The following is a 26,212-nucleotide window of genomic DNA, read 5'->3' as shown; positions in this document are numbered from 1 at the left end:
GTATAGCCGGGAAGAGGACAGCCTAGCCCCCACCAAATGCCTGGTGGAACATCTCCGTCTTGCAGGCCCAGCAGAAAGATAACAAATCCCACCAGGCCCTAGTCTCCTCAGACAGAGAGTTCCACCAGGTCGGAGCCAGGACTGAAAAGGCCCTGGCTCTGGTAGAGGCCAGACAGACCTCCCTGGGGCCAGGGACCATCAGCAACTGCCTATCAGCTGATCGAAGCAACCTCCGGGGAACATATGGGGAGAATCCCCATGGAATCCCTGCAGGCATCTGGTATTCTTACTTAAAAGATATGTACATCAGGCACCACATAGAAACTAGTGGGAGAAATATTTCAGTAACTCAGGATGTTCTCTATTGGGCTTGAAACCTGCCATTACTCCAACAAAAACAATTCAGAGAGACACTCCAACTTGAACCTGCTGAATTAAAATTATTAGTAAATTTTACACTGCAAAATATGTCAGCAAATCTTGGAATAGGTTTGTTCTCTGCAGAAAGTAATTGTCCTTCTTTAAAGACATGTTACCCTATTAATTGTGATATGCCTATTTATTACTAGAGAGTCATATCTCTTACATGAGCTTGCATTCATTGACTGGATTCTGTATTTGGTTGTGCTCTTATAGTACTATGACATAACTACTGCCATCTCTTGCATTGCTTGAGGTTTTGGTTTCACTTTACACACGCATAAAATTTCTCTGTATGTGAGGCATATATCCTCGCCTACTTAGAATAACATGTTGTGCATTTGATGAAATAGATTCTGGCCCACAGACCTCATCCATCAAAAGAATTTTAAGGTGCTACAAGATTGTGGCATTAGACTAAAAGAACCCTAGTCAAGGTGCACATGTTTAGTTGTGGCAGAATGCAGGTGTTGATATGTGTTTGGACATCCAGTTGAAAATAAAGTTATGTATCAACACTCTAGTTAGGATGCGTGTCCAGATGCAGATGTTGATGCCCTGTATTACTTTCAATAAGATGTATATCTAATGCACCTCTCTGTCTACATTCTAGAAGTATTCAGTTGTTTCAGAATGAATCACTCTCCAAAATGAAACACATTGCTTTGGAGATAGATCAAGATGGGTAGCCGTGTTAGTCTGTCTGCAGCAGTAGAAAAGAACAAGAGTCCAGTAGCACCTATAAGACTTAACAAAATTTGTGGTAGGGTATGCGCTTTTGTGAGCCACAGCGTACTTCTGACTCTTGCTCTTTTCTACGCACTGATTTGGAGTGGCATCGGAAGGGCCCCCTAAACAAAGCAAGCTCCCCTCAAATCACTCTGAAGTAAAGCCACACGAAGCACTTTAAGCTGCTTCAGATGGCTGGCTGCTTCATTTGGCTCCCAGCCATTTATGCCCTCAGCCTGTTTAACTGCTTGGAGCCTTTTATTGCTTATAAGGAAACATAAAATGAAGGTGGTTTTGAAGCAGTAAGAGGGAAGGTCATCAAGGGATAATATGACTGACAGCTCTGAGTTGTCAATGAGGCATATAGCAGCTGAATGAGTCCACAAATTGGTACTTTATTTGCTTTCTCTTTCAAGCAGTAACTTGGGGCCAGACAGTTAAAGATTAGAAGTAGCTAGGAAACCAGCCAGAAGCCACTGCAAATCTTTGAGCACAAGTGGCTACCGATCCCACCTGAGCATCAAAGGACAGCATTGGGACTAGTAATATTCCCAAAGGGTGAATCTGATATTTAAAGGGAAGCAATACCTCAATCAAAACAGGCTGAATATCCGCCTCCATCTTGCTTAGCAATGTTTGTCACACAGTCAGATTTGATTGACTATAACAGTACAGTCCTATGAAGAGCTACTCCAATCTAAAACCATTGGTTTCAATGGGCTTTGACTGGAGTAACTTTGTATAGTACTTACTGTAAGTGGTGCTATGAAGACTTTGCATTTACTATATGATCCTTTATTGGCTGGGACCACATGGTGAAGAAACCTTTTCAAATAAAAAAGTTGGTGTTGAAGCAGCAGCTGATCTAGGAAACCATGGTTTCAAAAAGGTGTAGCAAAGGCTCACAAGAGTATAAGGTGTACCTTTTCATCTTTTTACCCTCCTGAGTCATAGTAACTTTTGTAGTAATGAAATATTGCACAAATTGGGTGCTAAAGCAGATGATATTGTTAGGGTACTTAGGAGGAGCTGGAAGTTCTGGGCAAGCTGCTCTAATAACTGGTTGACCCTTCAGTAAGAATATAATTTGGGGGGATCCATCATGTGAGTTTTATCTTCGGATGAAGTTTTATTTGTTTTCTATTAGACAGTTAAACTAGAATTGATTACAGGCATGCATCGTTAATACAGGATATTTTAAAATGCTAAATTATATGGGATGGAACTTACTTAATGCATGTGAAGTGACATTTGTATAAACAGACTTTCTTCCTCTCCCCCCTCATTGAGGCTGTGAGGCAAAGTGAGGGTCTGCAGTAGGAAGGGCAAGAAGCAAAAATCCCCTCCCTTTCTGCTGGTGGAAGTAGAGGGTTATATAGGTAGAATTCATGCCTTAGAAGTTAGTTGTTTTACATATAAGATACTTTAATATTTGATACAAATAGTCAATTTTTATATAAAAAGTTGTACAAAAGCCATTAGATGTTGTAATATACTTGAAAGATAACACATGGAGGATTTTTTCATGTTTTTCACTGCCATTTTTCATTAGCATGGTTTTTTAATTGCATTAGAATTTAGACAGAATAAACTTCACAAAGTATGAAATTGTTAAACATTTTTGCTAGGAATATATATATGCTTTGTTTGTAATTGGGATTTTGCTGCAGATGGAGAATGCGTGGCTTATTCACTGATTTATTACTGACCCTGCCATCCTGCTGAAGAGCCTTGAATAGTGCTGTGGCTTCATGAATAAAACTACATAGTCGAAGCAAGAGTATAGACCAGCATCCCCGTCGAGTCAAGAGTCTAACTGCATGAGCCAAGCAAAATCTTCCTCATGAGTTCACACAATTATCTGTAACAAGAGTGCATTTAGAGACTATGCAGGAGAATGCATATATCATATCAATTAATGGAATACCATGTAGCTACACTTTAATTCTCTTTAAAATGATGATGTTTAGTTTAAAGTTAATTCCAGAAGGGTAACCACATTAGTCCTTTGCAACAGATATAAATAGGAATCTTGTGTCATGTTAAAGACGAACAAGTTTTTATTCTAGCATAAGCAGTTGTGGACTAGAGCCCATTTTATCTTTTACATGTAGTGGCTCTTTATATATCTAAGATTATGAAGGGGGAAAGGAGGAAAGCGCAGGGTAAAATGAAATGCAGGGAGTTCAAGGTGAGGTCATTATGTAAAATTCAAATTAACAGAAAAGTACAGAGACCATTCACAATAAAGGGCATTATATGACTTTTCCTTTGACATTCACAATAGCAGTAAACGGTGAGATTGTAATCTCCTTAGATTTGCTAAGTTAGTTAACACCTGATGCATGAGGAAGACTGAGATAGTTCTCCAACCGCACCTTTAATAGTGCACCATTGTAATCAGACTGGAATTCCAGAGAGAATTAAATAAAATAGTGAGGGAATTCCCAAAATATAAGGAACAAATCTCTGTGGACTCACCCTAGGAGGTTTTGCCAATAACCTGTCAAGAACAAGAGAAAGGGGAGAAAAACCAACAGCCCAGCAAACAAAGGGTGACCAGAGAGGTTGGAAAAAATTTAAGTATAGCTAAAAATGTAAGAGAACAGATTAAAAACACTGGTATATAATTCTTCAAGTAAAAATGGACACGTTAGATTTAAAAACATCCACAACTTGGTTCAACATACAAGTACTAAACTTGTACGTATACATATATACATAGTTAAATCACTCACATATAGATATATTAGTACATTTAATCTCCATATGTATATGAAAACCAGACACATTTTGGCCCAAGGGACTTCCTCATTGGTGTATATATATCTCATAAACAGCACTCCATCAATATAATAAATTAATCAAAAATGCATGACCCAGCACAAAATAGACACTGAGATGTAATATAAAACAGCGTGGAGTGAATTAATTGAGATTCTCCCACAGAACAGCATGAAATAAGATAAAGTCGCTGCATCCAGATAGGAGTTGTTCCTTTGCCCATAAATTTCTTATGGCCAGATCAAAAGTATACAGATTCAAGACGGAGTGCTGAATATTGACCAGAAATGAAACCTTCTGTCTACTACCTAAAATACACAAACCTAGCGACCTGGGAATGCCTTGTTGTTCAGATACTGGCACAATCACTGTCAAGACTTGTGCCATCAACACCTTCAGTTATTTCTAAGACTTTACTGATTTCTTGAGGAAACTGTTATTCAGTGATAGTCTAGCAGAAAATACTGTCCTATTCACTAAGGATGCTGAAGCTCTTTAAACCAGTATCCTCCACAAGGACAGACTACAAGCCATCAGGAACATTTCCCCTGATAATACTACAGCACACCTTGCCATTTTGTCATCACTCATAATTACTTCTGATTTGTACAGCTTGTACCTTCAGGTTAATTGAAGAACCACAGGTATCCTAATGCAGAATTACATATTCATGTCTGGTTCAGAGCAATACTTTGTCTGGTTCCACTTATTTTCTCCTGTAATTGAGATTTAACATTGGGATTTTTTTATCAATGGGCCCGTGAAGTTTTCAAGCGATTTCACCAGGACTTGAAGAACTTTCATCCCACCATCAACCTGACCAGTTCTCATAATGGGTCTGTTTTCTAGATACCACCATAGAACTACACAATGGACAAATAAGTACCACCTTAAAACCCACTGACTTCCATACATACATGCATGTTTCCAGCTACCACCCTAAGAATCTCATGCACTCCATTTTCTCCAGCCAAGCGCTTTGTTATAATCACATTTGCTACAATTCTTCAGAGAGAAACTCATACCTAAAAGTGGTTGCACAAAGCATTTGTGGGATCACAATACCCATCTAGTAAGTAATAAGTAAAGACACAAATTGGCAAGGCCAAACTGAGCCCGTCTGACGGGGAGGGTGGTCTAGAAATGTGATTAAATAAATTATCTAGAAATAGCCTGTTACAATACAGGCACAAAAGAGGAAGAACGCTACTGCTTGTTAACCTTGTGAGCCTATCATTTACAGCTTCTGATGATGTGGGCTCTAGTCCACAGAAACTGGAATTTAACAGGTCTTAATCTTCAGGGTGCCACAAGACTCATGTTTAATGTTAGTTAGCTATGTTGGCATTCATATTATTTCACATTTCATTGTAATTTTGATTGTTTATGTTTGTTTATATCTGTGGTTTATCTGTCAGTCATAATTGCAGTGTTGTGTACATTTTGAGAGTAATCTTTGAATATTTCTTTTATCACATCTTTTATCCCCTTGTGCATTAGGCAACAAATTACATGCCACGTTACAATATAATGTGGTGTCCTTGGCCCTGTTGAGTGAAGCACTGGCTTTAACATGTGCCTTTAATAACTGTATGGCAAACAGGAATTCAGCAAGAAAAGTTTTTCCAAACATGAGATCTAGTGGTGGAGCAAGCTTTACCAGTTGTATTCATATTTGCAATGTAAAGGCATGGGAACCTTGCCTCCCCCCCCCCATCTTGCTAGTAATGTTGACTTGGGAAAGGTTCCTGGTTTCTCAGTCTTATTCCAATCTAGCCTATGTCTTTCCTCTTCCTTATAATCACGCATGCTAGAGGCTTGAGCTGTAATTGAGATGTTATAACAAGTTTCCTTTTAGATGCAACTAAATTCCACCGGGACACAGTCTGAGTTTGCTGCTGTGCTTGTACATGTCCCTCACTCCTCAAATCTTTATCAATCCCAGGTTAAAATTTGAATTCATGAGAAGTAAACTCCAATTCATCAAGGGACGGACATTCATACATCATCATGAACTGGAGGTTGATGTTGGGAAGTTCTGCATGCAAAGAGGGAGGCAAAGGGAGTGAGGAACACATACAAGCAACAACAAACTTTTTTTGCAGTCAATCAGACTTTAAATAGAGCTTGTCATGACATCTGAATGCAACTTTACTTTTTAAATGAAAGTTCATTTTAGGGTTTCTTAAGTCAAGTGGCCTGTGCAGTTGTTGCTGTGTACTTCATTGGTCATTCAGCTCTGGTTCCATTCTACACCCTATAAGCAGCCATACTATGGTTTCTCAAACCAAGAAAAATTCTGACCATAGCGCATCCAATAAAGATGCATTTGGAAACTGAAGAACTACAATTTGTTTTCTGAAGTGGAGTGTGAAGCAATTGTTTATTTCTTGTTTTAGACTCAGTTTACCCCTTTCATAGCTGCGTCATTAATATCGTATGATAGAAAATGAATCATCATCACTATATTTACTTCTCAGTGTGACCAGATCTTTAGATACTTATATCCAGAGACTGGATAAACAGACAAGACAGATCTTTTTACAAACCCACGAAATGTCACAGACTTGCATAAAAATCTGGACTCTAAAACACATACACTCAAACACATAAATAATAGATGCAGCATCAATGACTTTAAGAAATGAATGCCTTCAGTGGTTGCTAGGCAACTACTGCAGTATTGTTAGCCTTCAAGCCTTGGTTTCTGTCAGTAAAAGGTAGAGGGAGGGGGTAGACCTGTGAGAAAGGACTTGTTAGGGCCCTGCAGCACCCACCAGGGGACTTGCTATCACACAACTTACATAGGACAGGTTGCTTGCTACTATAAAACTGCACCACTCCACAAAAGCCAGTGTGGTGTACTGGTTAGAGTTTCATTTTAGGATTTAGGAGACCCAAGTTCAAATCCCCACTCTTCTGGGGAAGCTTACAGGTGACCTTGAGCTAGTCACATACTCTCAATGAAACTTACCTCACAAGTTGTTATGAGGATAAAACAGAGGGGATGAAAATGATGTAAGCTACTTCAGGTACCTGTTGCAGAGAAAGGCAGGGCATAAATGAAGTAAATGAATAATATAGTTCAAGATGGGGAGTAGATAAAAGGTTGGTGGGAAGGAAGCAGGGAAAGGTGAAACTACGGGGGTTGCCAGGAGGACGGAAAGAGGAAATACCATATAGGAGTTATAGGGGGAAATGAGGTGGACCCAGTCGGTCAACTGGTACCACACAAGTGGGCAGTAGTTTTCCCAAGTGGAGGCTGCCAGGATGACTGAAGGAGGGAAAGGTGAATATGGGGCAGAGAGGGGATAAAAGTAGGTTGGCTGGTGGGTGGGAAGGCATGAAGAAAGCAGGAAAAGGGGAGAGGCTATGGGTGCTTTGCGGAAAGGGAAGGAAGAAATAGTGTCCAGCAAATGGGATGCCCCCCTGCCACAAGTCCTTGCAGGTCCCCCACTTGTTTGATTTATAATTTCAAACACACTTGCATACTAGGAAGGTTTTACTTCTAATCTACTGTAAAAGCAGTGAGTAATTTTGTTTTATATGTAGAGATAGATACAAGAGAGGGTCCAGTCAGCTTCTTCATTCCATCTCACCAAACTACCCTCCTTTCTACAGCCCCCAACCCCCTTGTTTTTACATGATTTTTGTTCATTCAGGTCCCACAGTCCGCAGCAGAGCTTTTTTGGTGATCAAAGGGGATCCCTTCCTCTTTTTTGCACCAGTGGAAACCTGGCAGAATCTTACCTATACGTTCTTAAGAGCGAAATAGAAGATAACCTGATCATTTTATATGTGTTAAGCATGGAAGTATATACACCACAGCCAATAAAGTTTCATTATTAATATGAACAACTATTTACAAGAAGACAGAATCTGATGTGGCACCTTACAGCTTCCGTAACTCGTTTAGGGAGGTCATATACAACTGCAGAAAAAGATTCTTATGTATAAACGCTCCTGCTGTAATAAACTAGCCTGTTTTTAGAAGGATACTGACCTCTTAGTTGTCATTTAACTGCAGTCACTGAGTTATTAAAATTGGCAGCTGAGTGCATTGAAGCCTTACCTATTGAAAAAATGTGCCTATTTTGTATGCATTCTAACAGCCAAAAGCAAAATAGATAAATCACAGAGCAGTGAAAATATGGATTTCTAACATGTTGGAGCAAACGGGCCTGTTAGGAAAGTCATACGTTTTTTAAATCATCATGTTTCTACTCCATGATCTTTCACTGCATTTATATCTTACCAGTTACACTTTACCTGTTCGGAGCCTTTTGTTTAAGTGAAATGAGATGTCTCCCCCCACACTCATACTCACATAGAGGCTCATTGTCTTTATGCAAGAGTTCTTGGTGTGGTGTCATAATACGGACTTCTTTCAGTAAGAACAGGAGGTACCTTGATGTATAGCTGCCATTTCTACAAAAATGTGGTTCTTACATTAAATTGACTGATGTTATGATTCATCTCCCTGCCTAAAACCATCATCATCACGCCCTACAAAATCTGAAACAGAATGTACTTAATTTAGAATGTCAAATATCGCTGTTTTAATATATTTTAATTTTGTTATATTGATTGATTTATTATTAAATCAATAATAATGGACGGATGCATGGATAGTCTAAGTTTTTTAACAACAGTATCCTTCTCCCTTCCATACACTCGTGCACTGTGCAAAAGTAGTGAACCAGCTGGATTCCCCTGTATGTTATGAACTGCCATCCAATTGGTAACCAAAGCCAATTCCACTCAGCTTCCAAGATCTGATAAGATTGGTCTAGCCTAGGCAATCTAAGTCAGGGCATCAAGATACGATACCAGAGTACAAGATACATAGATCAGATGTGATTATGTATGCATGTATTTTCACTCCTTGCCCTTTTAAAACACATATGTGCAGCAATCAAAAAAAGATTGGGTTCATGCTCTTCTCCTTCTCCCCAACAGATGGTATTTTCCCTTGATCCCAAAGTATTCTAAAGAGTTTTCCCAACAATGATTCTGTTTATTAACAGTTCTGTAGCAAGAGATTGGAGAATCTGTTTGTTTATTTTCTGTTTTGACTCCTTTGATGAAATCCTTATGGAATAGCTAGGATCATATTTATTTATGGGCCAAGCAAGAGTAAACCTGATAATCTCGAAGCCATGCAGCAGACACAGAGATTTTCCTTCAGGCAATTGATGGTGAAGCTGAACAATTCTGGGCCATACTTGGATGGAACTTCCTATAGATGACTTTCTAAGACAAAAGAATGGATCTTTTAGAGAAAGATACAACTGTAAAAAAACCCTTTTAGAATTAAGAATTATTTGCCGTTCTTGACCCACATATGGCTACTTTCATACATGTTGGAAAACATATGCAAAACAGGAAAATCCAGTTGCATATGGTCACCAAAGTGCATTGAATGTGCATTATCCAATGTGTGTGAAAGCAATACAGATTCATGTCTTACTATGACCTATGATGGCATTTTATACTGTTTTTGTATAGCACTTGTTCAGTACTGAATTAAATGCCTATTCTTTACCCTTTTCAGCTCCCTCCCCTCATAGGGCTATTACAACCAAAATGTAATTATTGTTTTCTATGTAGACGGCTTACTTTATGAGCCTAATTTAATAAAAACACCTCACATACTAGCTTACTTTGTATCTTCTAGGCAGACCCAATGCATATGCAGTCCTATGGAAATGGATAATCTGTGTATCAAAAATGTTTCTGAAAAAATAATGTTACCATGAATCGAAAGCATTCTCAAATTTAACTGCTGAATAACAACCCAATACACAACTTAGTTACATCACACAATCATGTTAATCATTACTGGTTACTGTTGAATCTGCAGTCATGCCCTTTTCCTCACACCTAGATAATGACTAATTTAGCCTGCAGCCCCTCAAGTGACTTTTGAAAACACTGCTGTGGCAGAGTAAACTGTGGATCAAAGATGAAGACCATGACTATAGACTTCACATTCACCATTTACCCAAGTAACTGACCTCTTCATGCTAAAATGAGTAATTAGCAAGCTTTGGGAACATTCACAACTGCTTGAGCTAAAGCACTGAATTTAAAACAATATATATTTTTATTGACTAAGGCTGCAATCCTGTTCACAATTATCTGGCAGTATGCCCAATCGGATGTAGAGGAATATAAGCACTTCTAAATTAACGTGCATTCCAACTATGCATCAATTTAAATCCAGTTATATAACAAGATTTCAGATCATGCTGCTGAACATAAATGCTAAACCAACACCTTCAGTCACAGATTGGACTTGGCCACTTACCCTAATTTGAGGATAACAATATAGAAGAATTAATGATCTTATTGCTGACAATGTCACACCAGCAGAGATTTTGAGTAGCTGTTCAACACATGCTAAACTTCCACCAGCATTTAATTAATTTTTCAGCCTTCTCTGCCTGCTATTTTTAGAGATGGTGCCTTCTTTACCTGATTAGTAGGTACCATTGCAATGAAATATTTGGCAGGCAGAGCAATTGCTTAACTGGAAAATTAGGTGGTCTGTTCTTGCATGGGATCACTTATAAGTATCTACATCAAATGTGCCGTAGTCTAGAGAGTGCTTTTTTTTTTCTTTTTCATCCTCTTGCGGAAGCTATAAAACCATACAGTAGACACTGGTTTACTGTTTTTGTTTTTAAAAAGAAAAGTTAGATTCTAGTTTACCCTAGACAAAGTCTTATGATGAAATGCATCATTTTTCATAAACTTGCCATTCTCCTTGGAGTTTTGTTTTGGTGAACTCTGAAAGCCCTTTTTTGCCTCTTCGTGCTTGAATTTACCCATTGTGCAGACATCTATCAAATGGGCCATCAGTAGCAGTAGACATGTGGTAGTACATCCAAGTTAAAATTCTTGCTTTGATTACTACAAATCCATGGAGCCCTTGGGTCCAGAGCTTCTACTGCAGCACAGCTATTTGCAAATAGATTTTTATAGCACATTAGAGCTGGAGGAGAGTCCAAAGAAAATAGTCTTTTTCAATATTAGAACCAGCTGTGACTTTCTTGTGCGGATGACTCATTCATATTTTTTATGGGGTGGGAGAACCAGGCAAAGGACACACAGAGTCTTATTCAAGACGTTGTTTGTTTTTGCAAAGGGTATCCTAGCCACAAGCCAACTTGATCATACCAATGTGCAACTCTGTGTTTATTCAAAGCACTTTCTTTTTTCTTTCAACAGTTCCAATTATAAAAACAGAACCCACTGACGACTATGAGCCTGCTCAAACCTGTGGACCAAGGAACCAAGGATTAAGCCCTCTCTCTAAACCTTACTACAGCCAGCAGATCATGATGCCTCCTGATCCTGGCTCGTGCCTTGTGGCTGGCTTCACTTCCTGTCAGCAGAGAAACACTGTGATGTCATCGTCTCCCAGCTCAAGTCCTAAGCTGCATGATCTTTCCACTCCTGCTTACAAGTGCATCAGCAACCCAGGCCACAGCCACCTAGGACTTCAGCAGACCGTTGGAGGGGTCCCCACCATACAGGAAGTGCCAAGGTCTATAGTTGTGCACCCAAGCTCTCCAGATCAGGCATCTCACATCATGCTGCAGCCGCAGGTGAGTCAACATCTGAGCAGTAGCTGTTCCCTTGGTTACCAACAAACACTCTATCCCAACAGTCCCTCCTCTCCAGTTCCATCTGTAACCCAAGAGCCAACCTTTTTGCAGTCCTGCAGTCCAACTCATTCATCCATAATGGGTCAGCAGCAACTGCCGAATGTTCAAAGAAATGAATCTTCAGCAAATCAGCCACTGTCGTTGCCCGAGTTGCATGAGGACAATAATCATAATTTGGCCCCTATTCCTGTAACGATCAAGCGTGAACCCGAGGAATTGGACCAGTTATACCTGGACGATGGTAAGTCTTCCACAGATGTAGAGGTTTGTGTTCAACCATTTTGATATGCCAGTGACTTCTTTTAACCTCCTTAAGCATTTATAGGGAAAATTGCCAATTAACAGTCTTGTGGAACGGAGCAGAATTTTGTTTGGGTGGACCTCAGTATGGGAAAGATTTCTTTAATGTCATCAGCAGTAAAGAAAATGTGTGATCCAAATTTTAAATGCTGAAAGTCATTGCTGAAGTATCTGCGCATCCAATAGTTAACAATGCTACAATCTTAAGCATATGGTTTTGGCTTATGCTTGGGACTTGCAGAATGGCACTGACACCCCATTTTGAATAGTCCCAGTGTCCGTATTATGTTACATCTTGAAATACACAATCTGCTACATGGAACTAAGTGATAAAATTGTTCTACTTTGTCTAAGAAATTCTAAATTAAAAACCAATTCATGACCTTCACTTGCTGGCATCTGAAATTAAAGCTTGCTTCCCTTCCACACCTCCACCTCCCTTACTTTCTAGTAAATTTGTAGCTGGCCTTTTATTAAAAAGTGTGTGTGTGTGTTCTGCATGTACCACTGCAAAGTTAAAAAGCTCCAATGAGCATATCAAACTAACAAAGATTAATTCATTCAGATAAATAAAGGGTGGAATCTGAAATTTGATTACATTACCTCTCTGAACTGTGATTCATTGCTTAAAACCATGGTGGCTATTAGAAATTTATGCCTTCATGGGGTCCCTTTCAATATCAACATAATCTTATATAATGCATTATGGGTTTTGACAAAAATGCCTTCGAACAGATCTTGTTCCAATAAAAATATGCAAGTGACAGTCAACAAAGATGGAAATAATTGCCAGAGGCAGTTTATTGTAAACGTTTTAAAAACTCATGAAATATTTTATTCCATTTTAATCAGCAGAATTCCATCTGAATTCAGATTTTAAATGTTAGTATTTTAAAGCTTGAATAGCAATATTGTGTTCTGTGGCTAGGTAGCTTTTTAATAGACACCCTGTTCTAATGTGTTACTTGTCTGGAAAGAACCGCCCACAAGTTAGGATTAAAACTTCGATCAAAACATTATACAACTGGTGCCAAACATTTCTACAATTTGTATTAATGAGCTATTCCTTTTGACATTGTAGTATAAAAATGAATTGCATGCTGGCTTTTTAATTAACAAAGGTACTCAAGAACCATCTTTCGGTACATTTAGTTCAAGAGCTTATATGTATTTATGTCAAAATATATGGCAAATATAACAGTGTTTAACGCATTGCTTCTCACACAGTTCCCTGTTTGAGTCATGGCTAACTTTAGAGTAGAATTTTGTTTTAATTGAAACAAAATGGTGTCCTCCTTGCTCAGTTTTTTTTTAAAAAATGACCTACAGAAATAGATTAAAAGCAGGAAAAGAGCACCAAATCTAGAATCTTTCACTCAAAGCTTGGACCTTTTTACTAGTCTTTTACTGAATTTGTTAGTCCTGCATATGGGAGGACTAGACATACCCATCTGCTTATTAGCATAGACACTGCCTCTCAGACAAGACATAAGTTTCGAGGGCTTTTCTCAGCCATTAGAATATTCCCTGCTAACTTCCACACTTGTTTTTGAGGCTCAGGGATCCTTTGCCATCCCCAGAATGTCACCTTTATTTATTTCCATTCTATGGCTGCTTTCAGACATCACAAGAAACTGTGGTTTATAAATTATGAATAGCAATGGCTCAACAAACCACGGTTTGTTGATTGGCACTAAACAAGGAATTCACACTGGAGTTTGCAACTGGTTTGTTATCCTAATTTGTACTAACTGTGATTTGTTTTGAACTACAGTTTGTGGTGTGACACAGCCTTCATGGAACCTGGTCATAGAGATGGTAGTCTAGGAAGGATGTCCTTCCTACTATGTGGTAAAAGGTGACAAGAGCCGACAAACCATAGTTTATGCACAAACTGTGATTTGTTAGTTACGTGTGGTAGACTAACTAGAGTTTTTACACAAACCAAAGTTTAAACAACCCCTAGTTTACTGTGGTATCAGAATATATTCTGTCTGCTTGACATATAGCATACACAAAATCTCAACCAGTTTTGCAAAAATAAATTGGTCATTTCACTGCCAAAAAGTGGTTGCATAAGTTGTTAACCTTATTAATGTTCATGCTGCATATTTTGATTCCTACAGTACAACGCCACTCAGTTGTAGAGTTATTTCCTACCATTAAAAACATCAAAGAAATTAGGTGGAGTTATCAATGAATGTTATCTCCATAAGCAACAAGGGAACACATCAGCATGAACAGGAAGAGACTCTTGGAAAGTAACTGATGATATAGTATTTGAACACAATTAAAGGGATAATATTAGACACTTTTTCATTGCACATGCTGATAACAAATAGGTATTAAGAAAAAAAAAACAAAATTAAAACAATAAGCTCCTAAAAGCTTCTGGAGTTTTCACTGGCAATCTAATATTGTTTTCTGTCACCTGAATTTTGATTTTAAATTCAGGTGCACAATATCAATAATATACCATACCATCTGAGGAGTTATCCTAAATACACTTACTTGGATGTAAATCTAATGCTCTGTTGAAAGCACTGGGATTAGTACGCGTGTAGAATGACTGAGCTAGTCACTTAAGGAAAGTGTAATTTTGACATGTGAGGATTATCTCTGAAGTTGTAAGAAAATTTAATTGAGAGTATGCCTTACTTATTTTAGTAGAACTTATTTCAAAGTAATTATGCTGAGAATCCCTGTCTTTGTACTAGTTCAAATATCCACAATATTTGTAGATATTATTCCTAAGGATGCTTTTGCATTGTGAACCTGTAACTTGAGTGTGGACACTGTCACAGATATCTGCCAATGATTACCTAGATTCAGATTATGTTGAACTCTTTCCTTCCCAGTCATTTGCCTGCAAAAATGTGTTTGCCTCAACCTCTACTAATTTTTTCTGAATCTTTTACCTCCAAGTGAGAAAAGTAGCTGGTAGGAGTGATTTGGAGTGAGGAAATGGCTGGCAGTGAAAGGGATAAACAGCTACTCCCTACTCCATTGGTCTTCTCAATAAACTGAGCCACCCCACTGATTTATGTCATAAATGAAAATCCACAGGGAAGAAAAATTATAGAACAACATATATCTTGTTGTTCATTAACCACCTAAAAGGTTACCCTTAAAATCCTTCAACTTCCTTGAAGTTCCTTAACAAGGCACATCTAGAATATGGCCATAATTCAATATCAGCATGCTTAAGCCTGTTCACTAGAATGGGCGTTTGCATCCTTAAATCTATGCTGTATTATGGCCTGTATAGTCTTCTAAATGTCATTCATTACCAGAATGTTTGAGATAAATGCCAAAGGATGAGAAGACCACCAAAATAATACGCCAGCTACAATTTAATAACAGTGAAGCAGTCCCATTCAGCTTAATACAACTGTTCTGGAATGAACAACTGCTTTATAGAGGTACCTAACTCTGTCTTCAGTACAAAATTGTCTGGGTGCCACTTTTTGTCTCCAGCTAGGATTACCTGAACCAATTGTGGAAAATCAAGTCTTGAGTTCAGTAGCACCTTAAAGACCAACAAGATTGCCAAGGTATAAGCTTTCAGGAATCAAAGGACCACTCATCAGCGTTGACTCTCAAAAGCTTGTAGCCTGGAAATCTTGTTGGATGCAAATCTTGATCTTCTGCTGCAGGCCAACATGGCTATCCACCTGAAAATAATTTTAGAAAATAAAATTAGGAACTAAATTTATTTATTTTGCACCTTGTATGTATTTCTTCCCTTTTTAAGATGATAAGATGAGAGAAACTAGTCTTTTTATATATCAGTACAAGGAGACTATATAGGCTATAAAGAGTTCCCTGGATTTTTGAGACATGGCTGACAGCAGCTATCAAAAGCACTTCATCAGCTTCTTTTCAGTGCCAGTCAGCTTTTGCCCCTTATAATTGTCTCTGCACAGCTGTGAGTTTTATAGCACTTTGCCCATGAATGCATACATTTCAAGTGCTCGCTTGGTTTTTTTTTTTTAAGTTAAATTGGGAGTTTTAAACTCTCATGTAAGTATGTAAAAATGGCAAAACCACAGGCAAAGGTGTCTTTTAAAAAAATAACTTTTACAGTAAAAGCTGTAACTTCTGGAAGTAATATGAGCTATTGCTAATGTCCTTCCCATGAATTGCTTATGCTGTTGAACTGTTAGATGTCTGACATGTCCATATTTCTCCTATACAGCATATATTAAATTCTGTTGCCTTTATGCCATGTTTGAGAGGGGTGGGATGGGTGTTTTTATATATATATTTCAAATTTATATATAAATTTGAAATGCACATGAATTGGTCATATAGTTTATTTGAACAGGAACTATACCAGACAGAATTATTCTTATGTTGAAATGTATCCTTTTTCATGCACCTCAGCTTTGTGATTAAAAGGATTGACTCCCAAGACATTAAGTTTAGTCTGCTGCTGCCACAGTTATGCCTTTTTAAAACATCTGAGTTCGCTCACTGATTTCCAGTAGTCCAGATGTCATTAGAACAACATGCAGGTACTCTACAAAGTCCAGTAATACTGTCATCACATTGGACTGAATTTCAAGTTCCCCATATTGCCCCCCTCCCTAACTCTCCTTTAGCCTCGTCTAGCAGCTCTGGAGGAAAACAAAAGGCTTTCCTCATGGAAAGTTTTAGTAAAGCTGGCTGCATGCCCAGATTGAGCACCCCTCTTCATTTGTAATGATTGAAAGCGTACATACTACTGTGGTAAAACATGCTGAGTCGCTAACATTGGAAATGAAGGTTAGACAAGATGGGTAGGGAGGATGGAGAAATACAGAACTCAAGTAATTCATTACAGGTCAAACCATTAATAGAACTAAATGTCTACAATTGAGTGGTGGACCATTAAATCCAAACCACACAGGTCACCATACTAAGTTTTCCTATTAGCTACCAGCTTTCCAGAGGTAATCTCTCTGAGGAGCCTCTCAAAGAGCACTTTTCTGGGAGATTCACGTGTCAAAAGGTGAAACAATAAGCTTGGATCCCAGTTTAAAATTCTGTAGACGATTTTGTCTCAAACGGAGCCTTTCCCTACTGCTGCAGTCCAAAATACCACCACCACCCCAGCTGCTGCTGTGGGACAGGGAACCTTTAGGATTTGCTTGGGGGGGAGTCAGAGGTATGGTGTGGCAGAGACACATCACTAAAAATCCCCTTCCCCTTGCACACATGGAAATTCTAGGTAAGATCCTAACCATTATTTCCAATTTTCCACTGTCTTCTTGGCCTGCAATTTGTTTATCAGCCATTTTGTAATTTTCATTAAAGTTTACACCTGTAGATTGTAACAATGTGTTTCATGTATTTGTTTGGTTTAACTAGTCAGAACATAATTTGCTCAGTCACATCCCATTCCCTCTTTACTTTGTTGCAGTCTCATGGGCAAAAGAATAAGAGAAAGTAAGAAAAAGAAGGCAATAGGAAAATCAGGTGGACACTAACCAATTCAAGACACAAACTTTTAGAATGGAGGCCCATATAGCCTCATGGCATTCTTTATGATGTAATTCTCTACACATGCACAACTTCCTCTACTGACAGGAATGCTGCTCAGAACGTAGCAAGGCTGTTCAAATGGTATCCTGATCACTGCATCCATTTTGGAAAAATTCAGTCACACTCCCTTCTGTAAAGCTGATACCACAGCTGAAGGAAGGAAAAAGTAGAAATATGGCAGAACTGCAGAGGAAGCAGAAGGATTAATAAAAAAACCAAAACAAAAGTAAGCACTAAAATGGCTTTTCCCAATGTAACAGGCTGAGTGGATGCATTTAGTCTTTAAATTCTCATCGCAAATAAGTATGACGGCAAAGTTGTGTAAGCTGCTTTGGGTCCCTTTGGAGAGCTCAGTGGCACAGTAAAACACCAGTAAATAAATATGAAGGGTATAGCAAATTTTTATAGCAAGAAAAAGGAGTTTGTTCACAAAGCAGAATGTATGTCTAATGACAGGTGTGGGAGAAGATAAAGCCCAAGTCTTCATGCAATATCAATGGGATAGATAATGATATTGTCAATAGATACAATCGGGAATGGGAGGGCTTGGTAAGAAAAGTGAGATATCTCCAATGGATATATCAGACAAGCCATTGGAGATGTAATATTATATAAGACAATGGTTTTCAAACTCTGACTATGCAACCAAGAATTCTACAATGAGAAGATAAGTAATGGTGGACAAATAGCCCTAAATACTGTTTGGTCATCATTACTAATCTTTTCCTGCAAAAAGCAGCCATACAAGAATGTTGGGCCCATGACTAAATCAAGCTGTACCAGGGTGATGGCTAAGTCCAAAGGCCACAGTGGTGCATATACAGAAAGTACATCCCAGACGGCACATCAGATTTCCTGGCAATGAGCAGAAGTCCATATCTTAACAAATCATTGTGGATGAACATGATTTCTGCTGTTCTAAGGATTCATTATTGCAAGTTTTAGAATAAAAGGCTGAAGACCATTCAACTCTCCTTTGTACTTATGATGTTCAAAGTTATTTGGGTAGTGAACAAATGACACTAAGTAGAAAAAGAAAGGAAGAAACAAGCGTGCTATAAGTTGAAGTCCTGTAGAACTGATGGAATATTATGCAGGCAATGGGTACTTTTTGCACTGAAGAATTGTAATTAAGCAAATGTACTGATCACTGTGACACTAAATGCCAGTGCTATTAGAGCCAAATAATTCTTGGGCAAACAAATGGAAATATTATTGCAGCTCACTTCCACATTTTAATCATTCCCTTTCTTCTTAATACCATTCTAAATAGGAAAGATTTTAAAATAACCTTTAATTTTGCTCAGTGGATAAGCACTGGTTGCACATAAGTTATAGTAACATTTGTTTGCTTATAAGCCTGGTTTGGTGCCAAAGAAAATTTACATTGTGCAGAAGCAAAGCTTTCTTCCCCGAGAAAGCATTGTTCAGATGCTTGCATTCATCACTGGAATATGATATTCGTTTGAAATATTTCTGGGGAACGTCACTGGAGAGCTGCACAGTGTTGGCAGATCAGTCCACAGCCACTGTGGGAGCTGCTTAAACTCTTGTTACTCTAATGACCTGACCTGTCTTGACAAAAATGCTTCTGGAGACATTATTTTTCATAAGTAGGCCTGTAGCCAAAGTGGGGCCAGTGGGAGGGCCTGTCTCTTTCATCAAGATCTTGGCCATTCCTAACAATTGCATAAGTTTTGCAAATGGGGTGAGGAACAGTAGTACTTGTGGCACACTTTTTTTTATTAGGAGCAGATCAGGACACCATGGGTGGGCACCAGCCTTAGTGGGAGGAAATTCTCAGTGTTTAATCTTGAGAGTTGTGTAGTTGGGTTAACAGGTCCTTTAAGCCATTTTTAGACTTGTGAGCTGGAGGACAGTTTTTTTCTGAGTAAAGGCTGGTAAATAGTTTGGATCATTAATAAATGTGCAGGCATTCAGCTTGTAGTACTGCTTGTAGTGCTGGCAATGGCTGAACCCAGCAAAATAATTTGTCACTGTGTCACAGAGGAAGATGTGGGATACGCTCAGGAAGAAATCACATGAGAAGACTTAGAAGACAGAGAAGGGCTGATAAACAGCATGTTGAAAGGAGGCTGGAGGGATATCGGCAGGAGGGGCAGAGAACAAGAAAAAAGAAATAGGACACTTTGTTTGAAATGAATTTTTTGTGCGTTTGTTGCACACCGGGAAGTCTTGTGGGGAAGAACCATGTTTATACGGAGAGTGCCAATACCATGGCTGCTTTCCTTGTTTTTGCCTATTCCTGTCCCAGTGTTTAATATACTGGAAAGTGCCAAGGAAATCAGAAAATGCCTAGAGAAGGCAGAGTCCAGAGCCTAAGGCTTGTGTCCCAACCCAAGCCAGCAACTCCTTGATCAAAGTGATAAAAGAAATAATCTTACACGACTAGCCCTGCTTTTGGTGGCTAGCACTAGTGAGACAAAGAAAACAGCCCCCCCCCAAGCATACCCTATCACATAGCCATTTTTATCCCCTAGACTGTGGCCTTGACCTCCTAGGGTAAGCCGAACATTTGCCTGCTTGCCTGCCTGCCTTACCTATTGCGAATCCTTTCAGATTTCGTATGTCTTTTGGTCAGATTTTGGCCTTGGTCTTCTTCCAGCTCCTTTCACTTTGTTACATATCATGATACAAAGAGTAGCACAACCTATCTGTCAGGAATTACATTCATCAAATTAACTAATCCTGTATGTTGCTAACATGCCCAAGGAGCAGTTTTACTCCTGGAAGTAGACAATGATTTAATATATAGCAGACTTAGCTAGCTGTTGGCAAGCTATTGTGTTACTGTATTTTAAGTGATAAAATGGCCTGCTTTTGCTCCATTAAATAGCAGTGCTCCTTTTTGATTTAGAAAGAGCCTCTCCAGGCCATTGTTAGCAGTCAAAAATGCAGAATAGTTGCATTGTTTGAACATAGTTGCTGATAGTCACGCACCAACATCTGTTTCAGGATAATCGGGTGCAGCACAGAGGATTATTTCTGACTACAGTTGCTTAGTAGCTTTGAATTTTGAGTTAGGACAAAATGGGCATCACATGCTTTCTTGGTTTGTTTCAAAAGCATAAGAATTTAAGGCAAGTTGGAGAAAAATGCACCACTAGCAACATTATCAGAAATGTCATCCATGAAAGAATGGCTGCAGGTCTATACCAGAGAATACTGAATGCAACCTAATTTATTTTATTACATATATAGCCAGCCTTTCTTCCTTAGAATTCAAGGTGGCATACATGAGCTTGTAGTCCACCCACCCAAGTTCTGACTAGGCCTAAACCTGCTTACCTTTAACATGGCTGCTGTATCATATTCCTGTAGACTGGGAATCTTACCAATGAAGCTAAGATAGTAGTAGCTCTCTAACTAGTAGTGCCACAACCCCCCTCACCCCAAACATCTTTGCAATTCCTGATGGTTATCTTACGAATACTATATATTGGCTAAATGAGTTTGTTTTAAGGTGAGGGGGCAAGCTTTGAAAATAATATTTAGAAAATAGCTGTTTTAACTTATTAACAAAATGTTTTGCAGTTAAGCTTTACCATAAAACACAGTTTTTAAAATTCCTATCTATATTTATGAATTGCTAAGAACATTCTTCTTCATTACTTATATAACTGTGTGTGGTGGTGCTATTATGTGCCTGTAAAATACATAACTGTTCCTTCTGAATATTCTCAAGATATCTATCGACACTAGAGTTTCTTAGAAACATGAGGTCAGGCAAAGAAAGCTCTATAAGACAGCACTCCAGGGCAGCAGATCTGAAATCTGGCTTCAGAATGCTCGCGCAGTCGCCTTAATGGTGGGGCCGTTTTCCCTCTTATCCATCTGCTGCTGCTTTATTTTCCTAAAGTGGAAAATACAAGGTAATTTCTCTACTATTGTTAATTAATTGTTAAAAATTATTATGTAAATATGAATTCAATCTGCAAACCATTCCAAGGCCTAATATTAGACTAAACTACTTTCTTGATGACTCCCTCTTCTCAGACTGTCTGGGGTCTCCATTAATAGAATTTTTTAAAGGCAACAGCATTTTGTAAAAATAGACAGTTATTGTAACTAGTGCTGTCAAAGAAGCTTGGTTACATTTTAAAAGATAATGCATATGAATCACTTTGAAGACTCTAAAGTCTAATTAAAAGCTAATTAACATCAGTAATATTATTATTAAAAGCAAAGAACTCTCACCCTTGCAGCAGATTAATTGCAGCATAGCAATTTATGCTCTTTTTTTTTAGGTTTCCCATACGCATTGAGGTAAACATCCCCTACTTAAGGCCATAGCAGATCCCTGAAGCATTCAATAAGGGCCATAACACTGCAAGATGCCCCAGGAGGGGAATGTGGAAGAGAGCCAGCCTGCACATACACCCTCTCCCACCTCTGCAGTTAAGAGATCCCTTGTGCACTGACTTTCATGGTCTTCCAAAGTCTCTCAAGCTGTGGATTTGGAAGTATGTGAGTGTATGAAAGCAAGGGTTGTGTAGCTCATTGAGGGATTTCTACAGTACACTTGAAGTTTTGTCTGAAAACATGCCTATTTAGGCCACATCCTCAGCTCATCGAAAAACAGAAGAGCGCCGATGCTTAAAAGAGAGCTCCCACAGTGTACATCCATTGAGGTTCAGATTTTGCACTCTGCAAAAATATAGAGATCACAAGGAATGGATTGAGAAGGCTTTTAAAGCATTAGATGTAATTCAGGAAAGCTTACAAATGTTTTCATAATAAAAGTGAGGTTTGGGAATACCATCAGAGGGCTCAGATTTAAGAATAATAATACCAGTAGGTATTGCAACAGAATCCGAAAGCAACGTCGAGAGACCAGATAGTCATCTTTCACAAAGTGGATAAGTCAGTGGGGATATAGTGGTGTGTGTAACTTGTCACCACTTTTATTTAATAAGAAGGCTGGTTACAAATGCAACCACAGAACTGATCACGAGCTTATGAGAACTGGATATAGGAGCTACATTCAGTGACTAAAGTTGTGTTATGTTTCCAAACTCGTTCCTTCAGTTTCCTCAAATATTCCCAGGTTCCTTTAAAGATTTTAAATATGATTTATGGCTACCTTGATTATTTTTCTTACATTTGGAGAAAAGAAAAGAAAAAAATGAGGGAAGAATGTTTGCTCCAAGTCTAAAAGAAGAGAAATAATGTGGGGTGGATGCAAAAAAGTAAATGTAGCTAAGATTAGCTTAGACACCAAGATATATTTCTCAACTTCCTCTTACAAGCTTTTAAGCTATAAACCTATTGTCAAGTTTCACGTCAGTTTTTGAAATTCAGTGCCTTCAGGGGCTTCTCTCCTTCCTCAGCTCTGTCATCAGTTCCTCCAAACTTTGTTTGCATCTTTTTCTTGCTAAATTATTCATAAATTGAAGATACTTACATACCGCTTTTCTGATAAGCACTCAAAGCAATATATAGTCAGGCTCTGCTATCCCTAGGCAGTATTGTCTGCAGAGTAGACCCCTTTTCCTTTGCTGAACCTCCGTTTTCATTCTCCATTTGCTTTGTCCACTCATCTTTCTCTCAGGCCCGGCTGCTCCGAACCCTACTTGTTTTGACCCTTCAGTCAGCAAGCGTCTAGGTCTCCCATGCCTTAGCACCACACTTCAGACACCATCCTCTCTGTGTTCCCCTTCGTTGCATTAGCATAGGTTCCTTTAGTCTATAGGCTCTATAGTTTATTTCCATGCCAAATTGATCTCTCATTTCTCTCATAGAATTTTCATCAGGTGTCAGTATGCTCAGATAACTGTTTCCCCTTTACTTTTTAAGAATGCATGAATACCATGACATAACAACAGCAAAGGAAGGTTGCACACAGCATGTGACATATTTTTAGACTAATCTCCACACAAAATGGAGTGGATGTGATTGCTGGTGGCATAATAGCTGTTTTTAATAGGATTAAGTGAGTAAAATATATGGGTTCCAGCCCAGTACAATAAGCCACTGGAGTTGTCCATGTAAAGTCCTTTTAAATTCCTACTAATTGCCATATCAACAAATGAAAGGGACTTTGTTAATATTTTGCAAAGTCATTATACATTTTGAAATGTATTTACAGCCAAAATAAAAGTATCTGGAGAAGCTGTGTGAAGATTTTGTTACTGGGGACAGGGCTACACGCCTGTGAAATTTTTTCAGGGTCACATTTCCCATGAAACATGTACATTCTTATTGCTGTAGTATGAGATATATTCAACCTACAACAGAATGATGTCCTTTGAAGTTCTAAATCTCTTCCCAAAATTTTGAATATGGCACACCAAAATGAGCAGAAATGCAGCAGTAATATATGGACAGATGTGTATAGGAAATTCCCACATCTTCAGGAATTTCCATGCCCATTATCTCCTGTGTGCAAATCAGTTCAGCAATAGGTTTGTTTATGTCAGTTCATGTACTGGTGATCTGTTCAAATGGCACATTTAATTGTAATAAGTATACATAATGTTTTGGGCTACCCCATTTTTGAATAATGCAAAAACTCTGCCCTTTTTTCCTTTATGTATTTGTGCAACATAATGCAAGAAGGTTTCTGCAGAGTTTTTTCCTGCCAGTTCTGGCCCCATGCTCCTTCAATTTATCCCCTGCAAGCATTTTTTGCCTTTAATTTTTGCGTGGTGGTGGTTGTTTTTGTTTTTGTTTTTTTCCCTTTTCCCCCCCTTTTGAGACTACTTTTACCCCAATCTTTTTCCAGAAGCCAATTTTGAATCCATTTTTCCTTGTATGTAATGTTTCTTTACCCACCTCCTCCAACCTATCACCTTCAACCTACTTTTCAATTATTAGATGTTTTGTCATCATCAAACCTCCCCCACCCATCTTCCTCCCTCCCCTTTCTAGTTTTGTTTTCTATCTTTTTTTAAATAGTCATTTTCTTAACATTATATCGACTTACCATTGTATCATTTCATTGTAGAGATATGTCTTTTCTCATATATCTCTGAAAGGTAAAAGGATAGAGAATTACTTTTTCAAGTTCACTTTATTGTATATAGCCTTTGGCTGTTACAAATGTACATTACCCTCAACAATGAGGGATACAAATTGTGTACAGACTATAAATCAGCAAATATGCAAAGAATAGGATGTAGAGCTGGGAAATGTCTAGGTAACTTCGCTTTGTCACCTTGGAGCGTATGTTCTTTGAAGCAAGGGCAAATAATGAAACTCATAGGACACATGTGTGTCTGTGTCAGATAACAAATGAGATTTTCTCCCCCACTGGGTACGACCTTAGGAAAAGAGCAAAAATTTCTTCCTGGAGTATCCTGGGCAATTCCAGCAGTTTGCCCTGCTGGTGCCAGCCTCCATCTCCTATCTCTGGGTCAACCTAGACAGCAGTCTCCAGTTTAGAGTGTGGTGGGGGACAGATATCGGTGGTGGAGCAACTCTCTTTTTAAGCTTCCCCATGCAAAGACTTTCTCATGTATTCATTTTTTATCTTTTAAAACAAATTCAGCCCTTATATTGATATAACGTTATATACATACTAAAAAAATTAAGAGGGGGGCGCTATGCAACCAATGACAACAGCGCTCTCACTTGAAAATCCTGATTATTTCAGGCACGTGCAGAATAAAATAAACTGGCTCCACAACTGTAAAAATGCAAAGGGAGAGCAGATGCACAGATGAACCATACCCAAACCAATTCCAAGGCCTGGGGATCGACTGCTGAAAAAATCAGGAATAAGTCAAGCATGCAGAAAAGCCCCAAATGTACTTATTTAGTGAATTAGAATGTATTTAGGAGTGCCAATAAAATTGTCTTGATATTCCAATTTATTATCTTTTTAAACTGTTTTAATATAGCTGACATTTTAAGATACTACCATACATGCCATATCATTGTTAATTGCAGGGAATATAAAATGCAAAGAAGTGTGTTTATGCATCTCTTGTAGATTAAATAGCATGACTCAAATAATTTAAATTCCATCCATCATGCAAAATGTTCATTGTTGTATGTTACAGCTGTAAGAATGCCACATATATAAATTTCAGTACAGAATTTTTAGAAAATTCTATACAGACTTATAGTTCTTTTGAATAAAAGTTCTTAGTTTATCTGCATGATTTAAAAATTTTGTTTTTGAAGGCATACAAAAAGAAACTTGCTGGATCAGACCAGCATCCTGTCTCTCACAGTGGCCAACCAGTTAGTTTGGAGGGCCAACAGCAGGGCATGGAGGCTGAGGCCACATATACATAAGCACAAAACTCTTGGCTGTTCAGCCTTTTCTTGGGTTTAAAAAAGGATTGTATCATGTGTGGCTGCTTTTGAGTATCTAAGTGCAAAGTTCTCTGTGGATAATTTTTCTGAGAGAGGTAAATTTAGTGGCTATCCTACAGCTGACTGATCCTCTGCCAACCTAGGACTGTGCTCATTTTCTTGCTGTGGAAAAAAATGTTTTTTGTTCAACAGAAGACCCATAGTTTTGAAATGAGGTTTTGTGACAGGTGTTGAATGAATGAATGCTAGCATTTATTGCATATAGCCAAAGGTGGTTATAATCACACACAAAGAACATAAATCATACATAACATCAGTTAGATGTTTAGTTTGTGCAGGATTTTCTTGATTAGGAATAAGTAATTTAGTAGATTTAGGCAGAATAAAATGCACCTATATGAAAAGCAAAGACCGAACAAAACATCAACATATTTCATTAGAATCAGTGTCTTACACAAATGTTTGCACATGAGGCAGAGAATAAACATGTCATTCAT

The 26,212-nt window shown here is 38.4% G+C and overlaps 1 protein-coding gene across 2 annotated transcripts in view; it reads left to right on the top strand.

Moving 5' to 3' along the window:
- NFATC1 (nuclear factor of activated T cells 1) overlaps positions 1-26,212 on the top strand; it is a 179,511-nt gene that overhangs the window by 123,411 nt on the left and 29,888 nt on the right. For both annotated transcript variants that reach the window (XM_054984882.1, XM_054984881.1), the window contains exon 9: positions 11,167-11,546. In XM_054984882.1, coding sequence (XP_054840857.1) covers positions 11,167-11,546 — 380 coding nt within the window. The remainder of the gene's footprint in view (positions 1-11,166; positions 11,547-26,212) is intronic.

This window comes from Eublepharis macularius, chromosome 7, assembly GCF_028583425.1.
Source record: "Eublepharis macularius isolate TG4126 chromosome 7, MPM_Emac_v1.0, whole genome shotgun sequence".
Classification (NCBI taxonomy): domain Eukaryota; kingdom Metazoa; phylum Chordata; class Lepidosauria; order Squamata; family Eublepharidae; genus Eublepharis; species Eublepharis macularius.
This window is presented reverse-complemented; position numbering and strand designations above follow the sequence as displayed.